This window comes from Aspergillus homomorphus (assembly GCF_003184865.1).
Source record: "Aspergillus homomorphus CBS 101889 unplaced genomic scaffold BO97scaffold_61, whole genome shotgun sequence".
Lineage (NCBI taxonomy): Eukaryota > Fungi > Ascomycota > Eurotiomycetes > Eurotiales > Aspergillaceae > Aspergillus > Aspergillus homomorphus.
Window position 1 is genome coordinate 115,424 of NW_020291947.1, and position 15,641 is coordinate 131,064.

Sequence of the window (15,641 nt, forward strand, 5' to 3'; positions counted from 1 at the left end):
TTCTGATAACAACTGCCAAGTCCGTTGCGATAAGAAAGGCGGCGGCGGGCCGGAAAAATCTGGTTCCCTTTCCCAGTTCAGAAGTTCCCGTTGGCTTCAATCGATCAATCAATCTCCTGGCTGTGTCTCCTTCCTTTCGTCGATCGATCCCGATATTCACCCATAGATTGATCGAGACCATGTTGTACGAGTTGATCGCAATTGTATGTACTCGAAAGAACTTTACAGCTGGACAGAGAGAGTTATGGCTAACAGTGTTGTGCAGGTCCGCCCCGGCAGCCTCAGCGAGGTCCGAGAGTACGTACCGAGTCGGCCCCTTCCCCTGCACTGCCCAGCGACACGATAAAACCTCATTACTGGTCCCGATCCACCGGTTCTGCTCCGACTCTAATCATCTGCACAGAATCGCTCGCAATGCCGGCATCCAGGTCCTACGCTCCGGCGGCGTAGTCCGCGGCTACACCAACTGGGGCACCTTCAGCCTGCCCCGTCCCACCACGAAACACCAGGCCCGCTACGCCGAAGGTCACCATTTCATCATGCGCTTCGATTCCTCCGCGAGCGTCCAGAACAGCGTCCGCCGAACCCTCGGTCTCGACCCTCGGATGATCCGCTTCTCCGTCGTGAAGCTCGGCGACAAGTTGGAGGACATTAAGGATGTGGAGGGCAAGGTGGAATGGAACAGATACCGTAGCATGCTGTTCCGACCTGAGGCAAACTAGGTTACTGGTTTGACGATCGTTTTTACTCATTGTTATTATGTTCGCGACGAAAAAAGAGCCGGAGGAGCCTTCTCGGTTGGTTTGCCCTGCGGCGCAACGCGTCTGAATCGTTATTGTATCATATTTGGGATGGGAGTTACTTTTTATTCTGTGTTGTATATCATATCAGCATCGTTGGCGCATATACTTGAACTGGCCGGTTTCAGGCCAATAAAGATGATGGATCAATTCATCTGAGTTCAACACTTTCGTGGACCGCAGCTTGCGTCTGTCCCTTGGGACATTCTAGATACAATGGGGCTCTCATGGCAAGATAAGACCCAGAATGGGCTAGTGGCTACTAGTCAGCCTGACTGAGCGGTAATACTGCTAGTTGTCTCCTCGAGTAGGCCTTTTGAAGGCTGCGGTAGTGGATCAGTCAGCGCAAGCCACACAGAATGCAAGAATCACGGACCTGCAATTTAGTAGTGCCGTGACTCGATAGATTGGATCGCGAGTGTCCAGCGATTGGCATTGCAGGCAGGCCGCAGATCTTCCGCGTGCAATCCGCGACGGCTCCTTCAGCCGAGGTAAGCTCCGCCATGCGTCGGTTATGATGCCGACCAGGTACAGCGGCCTCCGCCCTCGCCATATACTCTTCTTTTGCGGCTCCCTGCTGGATCGACAATAAGTCTGCGCAGGTAAACGCCACGGAAGTAACACACGCACCTATGCGAGCCTCCCACATCGGTCAATTGCCATCTCATTCGCCGTGACCCCCATTCGCAGGGAGCGGGATTCATCTCGCCCTCCATCCATACCTCCATCATCTCCACACCCCACCCCCCAAGCACACAGCTTGCTTCGCGTCCTCATAAATCATCCGACAGGGCAGCTCAAAATGTTGCAGTTCCTCTACCAAGAAAGCCCGTCCTCCTTCGCGGAGCTGATGTCCCTCCGCCGGCTGGACAGTCCCCCGAAGACCGAGGCCAGCCCGGAACATATCGAACGGTTCCAGTCACTAGCACCACCTTACCCCCCTGGCGAAACCGATCGCGCATTTGGGGGGCATGTCTACGCACAATCGGCCTACGCCGCCGCGCAGACGGTTGAGAAAGGCTTCATCATTCACGTAAATACGCACCTTTCATCCCCGCTAACCCATCGCATCCCAGCCTTTCCCCCCCAATAACCACCAAACTAACCATCCAAGGACATGACGGGCACATTCATCCTCCCAGGTCAATTAGACACTCCCTACGAATACAGCGTACGCCACCTCCGCGACGGACGAAGCTACAGCACACGGGCCGTCGACGCACGGCAGAACGGCCAAATCTGCTTCTCGGGACTGTGCTCCTTCAAACGGCGCGAGGAGGAGCCCGCCGGGTTCGTGCACCAACCCATCCCAGCCCAAGAACGGTACGCCTCTCTCCTCACCGGCAAAGTCCCCGAGGACTTCGCGGTGTCTCCTGGGGTAGACGCGGACTTCTACATCGAGTACTGGCGCGAGCAGTGGGAGAAGCACGGACTTGTGGAGCGTGAGTTCCCTGGCCTGGAAGCGCGGAAGGTCGATATGCGGTGCTACAACGAGACGGAGGAGGTGCGCGCGCAACCGGATCGGTATCGGCAGTTGACGTTCTATGCGCTCAAGGGAATGCCGGGGGATGATCCCGAGGGGTTTAAGGGCGGGGGCTTGGAGAGGGCGGAGGAGCTGAGGAGGAGGGAGCGGGAGGGCGAGTTTGATAACTTGTATGCGTGCGCGCATATGTATGCGGCTGATAAGAACTCGTTGTTGCTTATCCCGCGGGCGCTGGGTATGAGGGCTTGGAATGCGTTGGCGAGTTTGACGCTTACTGTTGTGTTTCATGAGCATGGGGAGGCGTTGAGGATGGTGGATTGGGGGGCTGGGGATGCGGGGGAGCAGAAGAAGAGGTGGTTTATTCAGGAGGGGTGGACGCCTAGGTCGGGTGAGAATCGCGCGATCCATGAGAGTTGGTTGTGGTCGCCTGAGGGGAGGTTGGTCGCTACGAGCTATCAGGATAGTTTGCTGAAGGCAGTGAGGCTGGATAAGGAGAAGCTATGACGGTTCGTGAGGCTGGGCTGATCGGACGGTATGATGGGTGTTGAGCGTGTTGGCACGGCACTGTGGCTACATTAGAGTTTTGAGTGCTTAAAGCTATATATTTTGTGGTTGTGATTGGGCTTGGTTGGGATCCCTGTCTCGTTTCACAGCATGACCCATGCAATGACCATGGTAGTTTATCCACAAGCATGCGCTTCTCTCTTGCACTCTCTACTGTCAGAGTCTATTCTTCTACATGGTCTTACTAATTTCGCTGGTTGATATCCAATAGTAGTAGGCCGAGTTCATCCTCTTATTACCATGCACCGGACTATATCATCATAGGCAAATCCCAAACAGGGAGACAAGTACCTACCAGAGAAATAGAACCAGTTCGGATCATCGACACGGGTCCTGACAAGGGTCGTCTTGGCCATTCTTGGCAGGCCAGGGCTGTCACATCCCCAGCCAATGCCCGTCTCTCTGGTGTTGGTGTTGGTGCTGCGCTTCATTTCTTGCTTTCCCCCGGGCCAGTTGAGCGACACTCGCTTTCTCTAGGTGATTTATGACGTACCTAAAAGAAATCCCTTCAACAATCCAAAACAACAGGCCGGACCTATCTCCCTCTACTCTTCGTCGCGAGTGCCAATCTCGTCTGTGAGCGAGGACTGCTTTCTTGTGTTTACATGCTTGACTACACCAGCAGCCTCTTCGCTGCGCTTACACATCACGCCTCAGCGCAAATATGAGAGGTTGGTAGGCATGAATGGAAAGCAATTTCCCAGAACATATTGTCTTGGCAAACTGTGTGATATCACAGACTGCCAAGAGCGCCGACGCCCGGGAACTTGTCGACCGTGCCAATTTCCAGACGCATATCCGCGAACGAGTGGGTATTAAGGGTTACATTGCATGACTCGAACTTGGAGGTCATCATAACCGCCAAGGAGGCCTGAGAGCTCGCATGGAAGTCATTGTCAATGCTGACAGTCAAGTTTCTTGCCTTGATCGGAGTTGGTGGGGTCCCCGCACCCGCACTGTCTCGTCGGTTCGCGGTTACTAGGGCTGACGGAATACAGTACATACATGCATGGGCTAGAGTAAATGGGAAAGTATCCCGAGTTTGAAATACTCTAGCGAGCACGCGAATGAATAGTGTATACTGGCGTAAGCTGAGAGCTTTAAGAGCTATAGAATTCATTCTCGGAGATTTTGAGAGTCGTGTGATTTTCTCGGAAGGTCGTCACGGTTGAAAAACCTGTAGACTGTGACAAGTACTCTCCATGGGTGGAGGTGCATGGGGATTACTCCTCTGCGGTAGGCTAAGGTCACAGCAGATAGACATCGCTGGACCCTGCCAGTAACAACATCTGAGTGGAGAGGAAGGAGGTAGAAAGCTGTTTGAAACAATTGTGCCTAATCCTTTCGCAATGTTAATTTATGTTGTTTGTAGGACACGAAGATGAAGCCTTACGGTTGGCAAACTTGTGTCCAGCAGCTGGCAGCATATGACCAGCAAGTACGTAAGATGATATAGATTTGTCAAAAAACTGAATACATACACAGCCTTCAAGAGGACTACCTGCTAGAGCAAGAGAACATAGCGTTAGGAAATTCCATAGTCCAGCCAATGTCTTCGTCAAGGTCGACAACATCTACGATGACCAACACGCAGTCAATGTCTATGACACCGACGATTGCAGCGGTTCCATCGTCGGACACATCCGAAACACGAACGGCTGCCTCAATCTGTACGCCTTCAGCAGCGTCGGATAATCCATCAAGGTTGTACCGGTGACAAGTCAGCCAGAACGCGCGACACGGTCGATGCGTCCGCGTCCGAATACTTCGAAACGGACTACCTGTACAATTTTCCATCGTCGAATGCAGCGCAGTTGAAGGTCCCGGTTGCGCATGGCCTTTTCCGCACCGTGGACCGAGCCAACCGCACGGAGGATTACATCTATGCAAACGAAGCCTTTGACGTGTTCCTGCTCACCAACCTGGAACATGTCAATAGCATCCAGCGTCAGTGGACTGTGCAAAGCACGGATGCAGACCAACCCGAAAAAGAGCACGCCTCGGTCCGGTCTCTCGACCCGAAGTCTACCTCGACGGCTTTTTAGAGGCCCGCCAGCTTGAATGGGCATACTGCAGTTTCGAAGCGTTGTGCCTTGGGCCATTAACATGACACACAGGGTAAGCAACTCGCAGATTGGGCAGGCAGTCTATGAAGCGTTCAAAAACCGGGGTTGGTCAGTGGTTGCCCAGGGGGTCGACTTTGTCATCGCTCGTCTCGCCAATGGAATTACAGTGTTTGGGTCATTCAGTGGTTCGGGGAGCTGCAAATGCGACTCAGGCGGAAGCCCAGGCACCCTTGCGAAGGATTTGGTCAACTCGACAAGCTCAGAAGGGCTTACCAACGCTTTGTGGCAGGTGGGGGATGAGAATGGAAAGGTCTGGCATGTGGCTATCCAGATGTATGAGGAGGGCAAAGAGAATCCTGATAATTGCGGCGCCTGTCCAACGTGTCTGTGAGTCGTGAGGCAATGCCGGTGGAATAAGGCCTGTAGTAGAAATTATAGTCTCTATTTAGTGCCACGATAGTAATTGAGGGCACTAGGTTACTAGGTAGTTTACAGGTCAGCCCTGGTTGAGGTGGGGTTTACTACTACTACTAGGAGTATGTAATCATTCATCCTAGACTTGTAGACTTGGCTACCTCATTGGTATTTAGGAAGCATCTTCTCTCTCCATTCTGCATCCCAGCCATCCTGGAGACTTTATAATAATTGATCTCGCGAATCTCATCTCGCCTTGTTCAACATGCTACCCCCCGAAGTGTTTATTGTGCTCTGGTGGCTAGTCCAATATCCGTACGCAATGGTCATGCTAACTGTCGCTGCAATCGAATCGCCCCAGTCCGACAAGACCAACTCTGTCCGGAGTGCCATCCACCACGTCCGCATCCAGACCGGACTCTCCTTCTGCCTCCGCGGATTCCCCGTCTTCATCACCCACGACCTCGCCAGTAGTGCTCTCTCCCACCTCCCAACGCTCATCCCAACTAGAATCAACACCAACCTATGCGCAGCACACCTGTGCTCTATCCTCACTGTGGCCCTCCTCGCCAACCTCCAAATCCTCTGGATCCACACCGTTATCACCAAGCCATCCACAAGACCCATCTACCAGCGCCTCCCCAGCCTGGCCAATTGGACCCGCACAGCGCCCCTAGCCATCATAGAAGCCGCAAACCAGTATCTGGTAGGCGTGTACTCAATGGACCTCGCTATCCTCCTCCTCGCAAAGCCCATAGCGCCCTTCCTGAATGTCGAGGATCTCCTCGATCCAGACGCCACTCGCGCACTACAGCAAGGCTATGCGCTGGCGACCTTCGGCCTACTCCCCTGCTTTGTAATGTGCATGGCCACTCTCCCTATCCGGGTCCTTCTCATCCGCATCGTCGCCTCCATGCTTCCCGACGAGGAGCATCCGATCGTGCCGCTCGATCCGGCGCTGCGGGCGCATCGGCATCGTCCCCCGTTCGGGGTTCTCGACGCGTGGAGAAGGGTACCGCGCAGTACGTGGATGCGCGTCTGCAGGATCCAGGCCCAGGCGTATGTCCTGTCCGCTGGGATTTACTTTCTCGGAAAATCGTCCTACGCTGATTTCCATCGGGTTGCTACCCTGCCGATGACTTGGTTCAGTGGCTGGTGAGATTGACTGGTGTTACCAGCGGCCCTGCGAGCCGAACAGAGAGGAGAATGACTGGATCAATGAGATTGCGGAGCTATATCGGGAGACCATGATATGAAATTGACCACAGATTTTATTCTATATATAGTGTCCTAGAAAACTTTTTAAGGGGAAAAAGACGCACGAGCTGGACACCATCGACCATCGGCCGGGATTAAAATCCTTCTTCTCTTTCCTCCGAGAATCTCTGACCAGGCTGATGTCGGGCAACTGCCTAGATCAGTGAAATCACTATGCTGGCTGACGTCTCCTCCATTCCATGGATACGAATTCGTCGTCCACCGAAAGATTTCGCAGGAAACGGCATGGAAAAAGATGCAATGAGTAACATGAAGCACGATGTTAACAAGCGGCCAGGCCGGACTTGCGGATAAGGTTCAAGGCTCCGTATACAGGCAAAGGCAAAGGATATTCGAATCATTTAGTGCGATGAACATAGAAATTTCAAAATACAACACTCCTCTTCACCAACACGCGGCTGAAGCACTATGTTCGTCATTCCCGACAGCCTCCTGACCAGCAATCACCACGACCACTGCTCGTCGCGCTGACTCGTTCTTAATTTCTTTGAGTCCCGTTCGTCCATAAGCGTCCCCGGAACAGGTCCTTCTCTTGGTTCATAGCGGAGGTCGAGTGAACCAGGTATTCAAGCTGTGCTCGTATGCTTTCGTGATTCGCAATGTGGCAGCCTACACTAGGATCAAGGATCAGAATTGAAGAGGAAGCTGGTATTCGAGATGATGTCTGACGCAAGGAATAAATACTACTGTAATTTCATGAGAGGAAGGTGCCCGTCGCCAGCACACGCAAGTTCCTGGGGCAACCGCATCTCGATAGCATCGATGCTTGCGGACAGAACTGCGGTCTCGGTATTTGCTTTGGCAATAACGGTACAGCCTTGCTGAAACTCTTGCTGGAGTACCACTTGACACCGCGCATATGGGGGAAGGTGAGTCGACTGGAGCGAGTTTAAGATGATGCCATATCCGATTGTGGGGCTTTGAAGGTGAGAATGCTGCTGGATAGCCCTGCTGGTCAAAGTGCCTGCAGCACGCGACTTCAAACAGCGACATGCTGTCTGTCGGACTTTGCGCTACTGGGTTATGCATTTGTCTGTGCCACCTGGGACTCGCAAAATTAGGATATGCTGAATTACACTTTTAGTCGGCTGGAAGAGGCCTGCTTCGTGCTGGAGGCTATGGACAATGATTTGTAAAGCGAAGGTAGAAGATCGGCAGTCAGCAACGGTGGGAACTTTTCAAATCGCTAATATTGATGCAGAAATCAAGAGTTTGAGGAGCTGAGCACTCTTGCGCCCACAAAATGAGGGTGGTTTGTTGTCTGCGACAATGCTTGCAATTAAGATCAGATAGCCTGGTGGATACCCAGGTCTGCGTAAAGGGTAGACAACGATCTGGTTGGAAAAGCAGGTCGAGCTTTTGATATTAGGATTAACTGGGCTGCCGGTTTGAGGGACCTTGTCTTCTGTCAGCGATATACACATATGGTCGTCTATAATACGACAAATATTTACCCTAATCAGATCGAATTCCACAGCCAGGCCTCTTTTCCTGTGCGCTGCTTGAAACCACGCACGCAGGCACCCCCGATGGAGTGTCCGAGCGACAGAAATCGGAGACCTGGTCCAGAGAATTGTGTTGGCAGGATGTTGAACGGAAAAGGGCTCTGGAGATAGCATCGCTTACATTTAAGCCTATCAGCCAGTGAGGGATACTGCATGGTAGAAAATATGGTAGGTAGTGCTGACGAGGCCTAAATCAACGGTGGAGTGGGATACCCAGAGGAGCTGAGTGATAATCACAAAATTATCGTGTCCGGGCATCGAGTGCGATTATTCAATGCGATTTCGTGGTCTCTAAATGTCTATTGAATTAGGTGGGGGGGTGTCTTTGTGAATTACAGGAAAGTACTGAGACCAACAAACCATGGAAGCTATAAAGTCAGCATCTCTGGTCTGAAGTGGCTAGCATGACATGGTAAGGAAAATTGAGTATCTATGATAGCCTATGTTTTGAGAATCTGGCCATGCAATTGAGATGCAGTGCGTCGTTCACTTACCTGTATCTCTACTTGGACACTGATGATGAGGACATGGGAATAGTGCCAACAATGGATTGATGTGGACACGTACTAGGGTGCTTCGGAGTACGCCATACAACGCTACGAGGACTGAAGCTAGAAGAAATTCGAGGTGAATAAGAGATAGACTCTCATTGTTGAATAGTCGAAGCCTGAATGCACAATTCTTTATTCAATGTACTCTACCGGACAAACTTGGTAGCTATCTCCAATCTGTTCTGCAACTACTTTCGAAATATTTCCCCAACGGAGTAGCGGAAGGCACTGGCAAGAGGTATTTCGTGAAGCTTTATATTTTGTACTAGGTTTTACTGCGGACGTGGCTTATCAGATAAACTCTCAGAGAAACAGCCACTACGACACTGCCAGACGGATAATCACTGGTGGTACTGGGGACGGAGACGACCACGTCTTTTATATGAGGTTGCAAGAAGGTTGTGCCTGAATCTTTGACCCGCCCTGGACCTTTAGCCTGATCTGTTGAAGCGGGTACCTTATCGCATCGAGTGGCAATATCGAGCTTCAGTCTGATTGAGCGAGATCGAGATCGAGATCGAGATCTAGATCTGAAGGCTGATTGATGGGGTGGCCTGGATTAGGCGCAAGCCTCAAAACCTTGCATAGACTACAGCCCGGCCTCTGATGGCAATCCAAGACCCGAGAAGATCGTATGACTGTTCCACCACGGCAAACAAGCTTCAGATGCCAGGAGATACCATCTCAATCTCGATGACGGCGCAAGAGTAGAAACGAGGCAGCAAGGCAGAAAAGAGGGCAGTCAGGCATTCACACGGGTTTGCAGCAAACAAGCTAGTCACATGACTTATTTGCCGGATGACGTAGTGATTCTTTTTGCCAGGTGCTGACCGACGCTTTCCTCCTAGGGATTTGTCCCGCTCTCCATCCATCTCGAGATCCCATTTTCACTGTCTTTCTCCGGGGGAGTTTTCTTCTAGTCTTGAACACCATCATGTACTGTTTGGCCTAGCTCATCTGCGCAATGAAGAAGACACTGCTTATCGTGTTCATTCACGGATTCAAGGTGTGTCCTGCGTTCAATATGTGATCTTCCGTCGTCGCTCTGCTTTGCGCGCATGCAGTTTGCCGGTCGGTCGCAAGCCGTACTCGTCGGAAGTCGGAATCGCTAATACTAGCAGGGGGGGGATGATACATTCGGGGACTTTCCTAGGCATTTGTGTACGGTGGTCAGCCGCGCTCTCCCCGCCGTACGAGTGACAACTGCGGTCTATCCAAAGTACGAAACTCGAGGTGACCTGAAGGAATGTGTGAGCGCATTGCGGGAATGGTTCGTAGCGCCGGCGCACCATGTGATTGCAAGCTCATCTGGGCTTTGAACGTACCACTAAGCCACAGCCGTTCTTACAGGTTGCAGAACACAGTCATCGACTTGGAAGTCGCGAACCGAACAGCTTCACCCACCGTGGATCCGTCGGTCCATGTGTTCCTCGTCGGTCACTCAATGGGTGGGATTGTGGCGGCCGAAACACTCCTCCTACTGGCTTTCGAGCAGCCTCTGCCTCCAAAACCCGCCGCCAATGTCTCAACGAAGCCGAATGTGACGGGCTCGCTGACAGATTCGGATACTTCCGTCGGCCCCGGCTCATTTATGTTCCCGCACATCCAAGGGGTTCTCGCATTCGATACGCCATTTCTAGGGATTGCGCCGGGGGTGGTCTCGTACGGAGCCGAGGGACAGTTTCGAAATGCTACCACCGCGTATACTGCGTTGTCTGAAGTGGCCGGTCTGTTCGGAATTGGAGGGAGCAACAAGTCTGCAGCGGAGACAACCTCGACCGGTCGCTCAGCAGAACCTAAGAAACCTCTGCCGAATGCCTCGGTTGCCGGCAGCACCTCGACTAACGACGCCGCGGCCACGCCGTCCTGGCAACGGTGGGGGCGATATGCAATGTTTGCCGGAGCAGGCGCTTTGGCGGCAGGCGGGGCGGCAGCAGTGTATTCGCAGCGTCAGAGACTAACCGACGGCTGGGGCTGGGTGTCATCCCACCTGGTCTTCGTTGGCTGTCTCGCACGTTCTTCGGAATTGAAACAGCGCCTAGTCTCGCTTTCGGAAGTGCAAAGGGATCGTGGGATCGCCTGCGTTAATTTCTATACGTGCTTGGGCAAAAATGCGAGCACGCTGGTAGAGAACACAAACCGTAGCGATACGTCGTTCAGCCAAAAGATTATACGCTCTAAGGATCGCACTTTCTGTTCGCTTCCGGCGGAAGGCCAAGGCCCGGGGGTCCCGGATTCAGGGCTCCGATGGATCAAAGCCGTGAATGATAAAGCTGCAGATGAAATCAAGGCTCATACCAGCATGTTCTTGCAGACGGAGAATCCAGACTTTGCTTCACTTCTCCGTGAAGCAAGCAGAGCATTAGTTGAGTCGATCGACCAGGGGTGGTACGCCACGGCCACAGGACCAATTGAGGAGACTGATGGGGATATGCCGCCCCCCGAGAGTGGCAGTCTCCACGACCAGTCCGGTGGTGGATCTATGGACAGCGACGATGTGGTGGTCCTGGAATAGAAGCTTCAGTGCTTCGGCGAGGCTGAGAAGGGAGGGCCATTGACGGAAGTCCTTCCCTCCTTCTCTTCCCTAAGTCCTAACGCATCCGACCTTTTCTCCAAATTTTCTTTGCTCGCCGACTCTCCACAATCCTCCGTACGCATTTCTACCACTAATGGCCTGAAGGTGGTCTCAATAAAATGATCTCAGCTTCCGATATTGGCCCCGTTGCTCCACTAACTTCCGAAAACAAGTCTGTCGCTTACCCGGGCAACGCACGCACGCTGGGACGATGTGAGTTGGAGCTAGTGGACGAAGGGTCCGATCACACCCAGGCTGACACAACGAAGGCGGGGGGAGCTAAATACCAGTTGGCCGCTCCCATAGCTGAAGATTCGTGGCTTACATCTGACGCAGGCAATTGGCGTGCTCGCCGAAGACTGATTTGAAGAGATTACGCGGTACATTAGGAAGGTGATGATACCATTCGATCCATCATGGATGGACGGTGGACCTTCCCTTTTCCGAAGAGCCGGCCGTGCGTCAAGTCCGGCTCGATCAGACCGACTAAGAGAACTGGTTTGAACGACCATCGTTCTTGATCAGCAACCCACACCCTTTAGATACTAAGAGCCGATTTTACTTCCTCCGAGCGCTACGGTGCAGCAATTGCAATCAGACCACCAGTTAGGAGGGCCCTTGAACCTCAGCGGTTGGTTAGCTCTCATCGGATTGTGACACGTGACATAAATGTCTCAGCTGCATTGCCTTCAGTTACCGTATCGATACGGAGTCTTAATTGATGAAACAAGGCACTTTGCAACCAAGCTAAGGTAGACACCCAGGAGAATGAGCGTGAGATTGAAGCGGCATAATTGATGATTTAAAGCCAGATGACTGATTCTGTATCGCGATAACCAACCTGTCTGTGACGTAAAGAATCGGTTTCAGACTCGATCACCTCGCTAAAATGAAAGCTGGGGCGGTAGGGTTGGTCCAACTCCGAGTATAGTCCGAGACTGGATAGAGCCGACGCCGATGTGCAGAGAAGTGGTATTCGTAGGATATTCATGTTCGCAATATGTATTTTTTCTTTTTGGTGATCATACTTCGTATACTGTCATGATTTGGGTACATTACTTGAGGAGCAGTGCCCTTCTACCTATTATGCACTCATATTGATTGTAGCCTGGGACTACTGTAAGTATCTACTGGTACTGGCCGCCCGGCGGCATGATTTGAGCTTGTCCCAATATGGCAGGTGCTTTGGAGTCGGCCGGATTGAGTAAGTCGATTAGTTATCCATCCATCCATCGATCATCCTCATGGATCATCGCTGACCCTTTATCAAGCTCAGTAGGATTTCGGATGGCAACTAATCCCCCGAGACATGCTCGCCGTACCTGGCATGCATAAAGGCGACTGCTATGAAGATGCATACTTCGGCGGCAACAAACCATGCATCCTCAAACACCCTGAGCTCTCGATACAAAGTGAGCTGGTATCAAGTTCTGTGCGGTACTCTCAAACACCACCTGCTGGTCCGGTACTTGTGCATCCAGGGACTTTTGTTGATTTGCGCCTCCTCAGCAGTCCCCGCCGTAATTGGCTTCTGAGGCCCTCTTGGCTGACCGGGTATCCCCCCTGCAGCGACAATGGCTCGATCTTTCCCTGGTTCTGGGCGATGAAAAGCAAACAAACAAGCATTGAAAGAGGAGAAGCAAGGGGGGAAGAGGGGAGTGTGAAAGGTGTGAAAACAAAGAAAAAAGATGGATAACAAAGAAAAGCAACAAAAGCAATCTCGAACCTTTCATTTCCCCGCCTCGTGCCCCACATGATTCTACTCTCCAACTCGGCGAATGCCGAGCTGACTGGTTCCTTAAGGCCGTTGTCCTGACTCGCAGATAACCAATCCGGCTTCCTATCTTGTGGTTGGAACAGTCCCAGTGCCTCAATCAGATTGATGAAAATGCCGCCATGGCCCTCAGTCCCTTTTCTTCCCCTCCTTCCAAGCCCCCCTCCATCTCTTCAGTCTCCCCAGTGGATTTGTTTGTCCCCTTCCCCCTGTTTTCGCTACGGTCTTCGTCTCCTGTCACACTCCCTTCTTCTTTGGGAGGTGATGTAGGAAGATCTCTCTAGGGTTGATCTACCGTGACAAGGGATGATCGGTAGCCTGGAGAAGGAATACGTTGCCCTCATTAGTTCTGTCTTCAGACCCTCCTGGCCTGGAGACTTGTTTGCCTGGAATTGTCCACCATTCAATTAGGTGGCACCGCCGCACTGGTGGCAGGAACATGAGCCAAGCATGATAGCTGCAGTGGAGAACCCTCGACGCAGACCAACTTTCCGGCCGAACAATAGATTGAGGTAGATAGTTCTACTAAGTACCCCATCTGTGTTTGCCGGTACTAACTGTTTTGGTAGGGTTGGAGCGTGGTCGGGAAGGGCCGAGACCACTGCCATATTGATTGCATCGCGCATATGGTACCATGTCACTCCACGTCTCCCACTTACCGTTTAGTATGTTATACTATATGAGAAACCACCCAGAGCGAGCCTTCCCGACTCTATTTCTCTCGGTGGAGTTCTGCTCGGGCCCTAGCCAATTTCGATTTGATTTCGCTTGGTGCTCAGACCTTCTCCAAACTTCTCCGCCAGTCGGCCTTCCGTGGGATGTCACAATTCGCCAAAGTAACAACATGATTCCAGAGATGGTCGCAATGCGCCTCAGATGGACTTTCAACTCTTTTGGCTTGTATCTGGCGGTCCCACTGGCCGTTGGTGGACGTGAATGGCTATGAGCCTACGACTGTCCGCATCGAGATGATTGGCCCTGCAAATAGAGTTATCAGTCGCACCGGTTCAATAGGGTCCTGTCGGCGCCGACCGAGTTGCAGAAAACGTCAATATGGGTCAATTCTAACGTGTGCGTGATTTATAGATATCACCCAATCCAGCCTCTTCACCGGGCCAACTTACGACCATTCTCCATAGTCTTCCATCCATTGGCTTGTCGCCGCAGACGTGAGGGGGAAAAGCTAATCATGTCACTTCACCTCACCTCTGAAAGTACACATTCCAGCTTCGGGCCAACCAGATGAACATGTTTGACATGTCTCCCAGTCGTCATTGATCATGCAGCTGATTTTGCTGTTGAAGGCTCACCGTTGCCCATGCATGACGATCCTGGTTAGCGCCACGTGCAAGGAAAAGCATTAACGGCTGCGAGGGACCGCGTCGATCACCCTTTGACCCGACCCGATCAGTCCGAGGCTGATGGGCCTTTGCATCGTTGTGGAACGGCAAGATATCTAGCGTCTGCGGACTTCACTATCGTGGCCGTTAGAGTTTAGGAGGCCCCCCATCCAGTTGATGTAATTCTCATGTACTATACTGTAGCAGGACCCGCTTGGCTTCGGGGAAACCTTCTTTTCGGCGACCTTGCACTTGACTCTTCGGACCTATTTATTTTCATTTTGCGATCTTACTCGCTTTTGTTTTCGTTTTTATCTCTCCTTGACTACGCCACACAGCCTCAGTCGTTGTTCTGTTCGCCTTGTGGTGTTTCAGGTAAGTGTTCCTGCCACTCTTCAGGGCTGGATTCGCCCAAGACAGTATGGAGAGCCCTGAAACCTGAAGAGCGGGTCCGACCTCGAGCCACCAACTCAACTAAAGATCTCGATTTGACTTATGGGGAAAAGCCCGTCAGAACTTTTAGTTTTAGACATTAGTTCTCCGCAAATTAGGAGGCAATGGATAGAGAGAGAAATAAAATTCAGCGAGGACAAGGGACCCAGAAGAGGCGGAGATGGTATAATTTTTCTCGGGAATATCTACATACTAGAAGAATCACCCAACGATGACTCGGCGGAGAAAACAAGGCAGGACAGATACAACCATTCGAAGGAGTGCGAGTTGGGCGGGATAAGGTCACCACACAGAAAGGAGAAATGTGAAAACAAAAAAATAATTACGGAGTGGTTGCTGGTCCCTTATTGTGACTACGACAGGCTTGTGATGGTCGTGGGCAAACACCCAATTTACAGTATATTATAGTTGGTCTGGAACGCCTTCAGTCATGAACAACTGTGTTCTCAACCCTGATCAGAGCAAGCCATACTCCCCATCAGTTCTCTTCCTGGCCTTGTTGGACACTATATCATCCTCAGACCCTCCTAGTGTTCTTGTTTCACATCCTGGGCCATCATTGCTATTCGTACTCTCAGCTTACGCCTCTGTTGACCACTCACGTCCGCCTCTTTCCTTGTCACTCCTTCGTCAAGCCAGGGTCGATTTTAGGATCTGACAGCCATGTGCAACCACTTCAAAAACTTCATTATCTACGCTTCGTGCCAAATACCACAAAAACACTTTGTGAAAACCGAGTTGGAATGCGACAAAGAACCTCGATGTGAAAAAGGGCCTCATGAACGACTCATTTATCTGCAGGAAAGTTGCGATCTCTGCACCAAAAAGTGCTGAAGAC

General features: G+C 51.8%; 4 protein-coding genes across 4 annotated transcripts; all 4 read left to right on the top strand.

Moving 5' to 3' along the window:
- Positions 1-94: 94 nt before the first annotated feature.
- Positions 95-943, top strand: BO97DRAFT_446725 (mitochondrial 37S ribosomal protein bS6m). Its single transcript, XM_025698681.1, has 3 exons — positions 95-203; positions 266-297; positions 404-943. The coding sequence occupies exons 1-3, from the start codon at positions 180-182 to the stop codon at positions 720-722; spliced, it is 375 nt and encodes a 124-aa protein (XP_025546800.1). The 5' UTR covers positions 95-179; the 3' UTR covers positions 723-943.
- Positions 944-1,602: 659 nt separating this feature from the next.
- BO97DRAFT_473533 (acyl-CoA thioesterase) lies at positions 1,603-2,787 on the top strand (the record flags this gene model as incomplete). Its single annotated transcript, XM_025700245.1, has 2 exons — positions 1,603-1,833; positions 1,915-2,787. The coding sequence occupies 2 exons, from the start codon at positions 1,603-1,605 to the stop codon at positions 2,785-2,787; spliced, it is 1,104 nt and encodes a 367-aa protein (XP_025546801.1).
- Positions 2,788-4,392: 1,605 nt separating this feature from the next.
- On the top strand, positions 4,393-6,515 carry BO97DRAFT_463493 (uncharacterized protein; the record flags this gene model as incomplete). Its single annotated transcript, XM_025699461.1, has 4 exons — positions 4,393-4,533; positions 4,569-4,850; positions 4,895-4,932; positions 5,802-6,515. Coding segments are annotated over 4 exons (1,146 nt in total), but the record flags the coding sequence as incomplete, so codon positions are not given.
- A 2,763-nt stretch (positions 6,516-9,278) lies between these two features.
- Positions 9,279-11,318, top strand: BO97DRAFT_244649 (esterase/lipase family protein). The gene is made up of 3 exons (XM_025690819.1): positions 9,279-9,667; positions 9,783-9,931; positions 10,012-11,318. Exons 1-3 carry the CDS (start codon positions 9,626-9,628, stop codon positions 11,174-11,176), a joined length of 1,356 nt encoding a protein of 451 aa, XP_025546803.1. The 5' UTR covers positions 9,279-9,625; the 3' UTR covers positions 11,177-11,318.
- Positions 11,319-15,641: the final 4,323 nt, after the last annotated feature.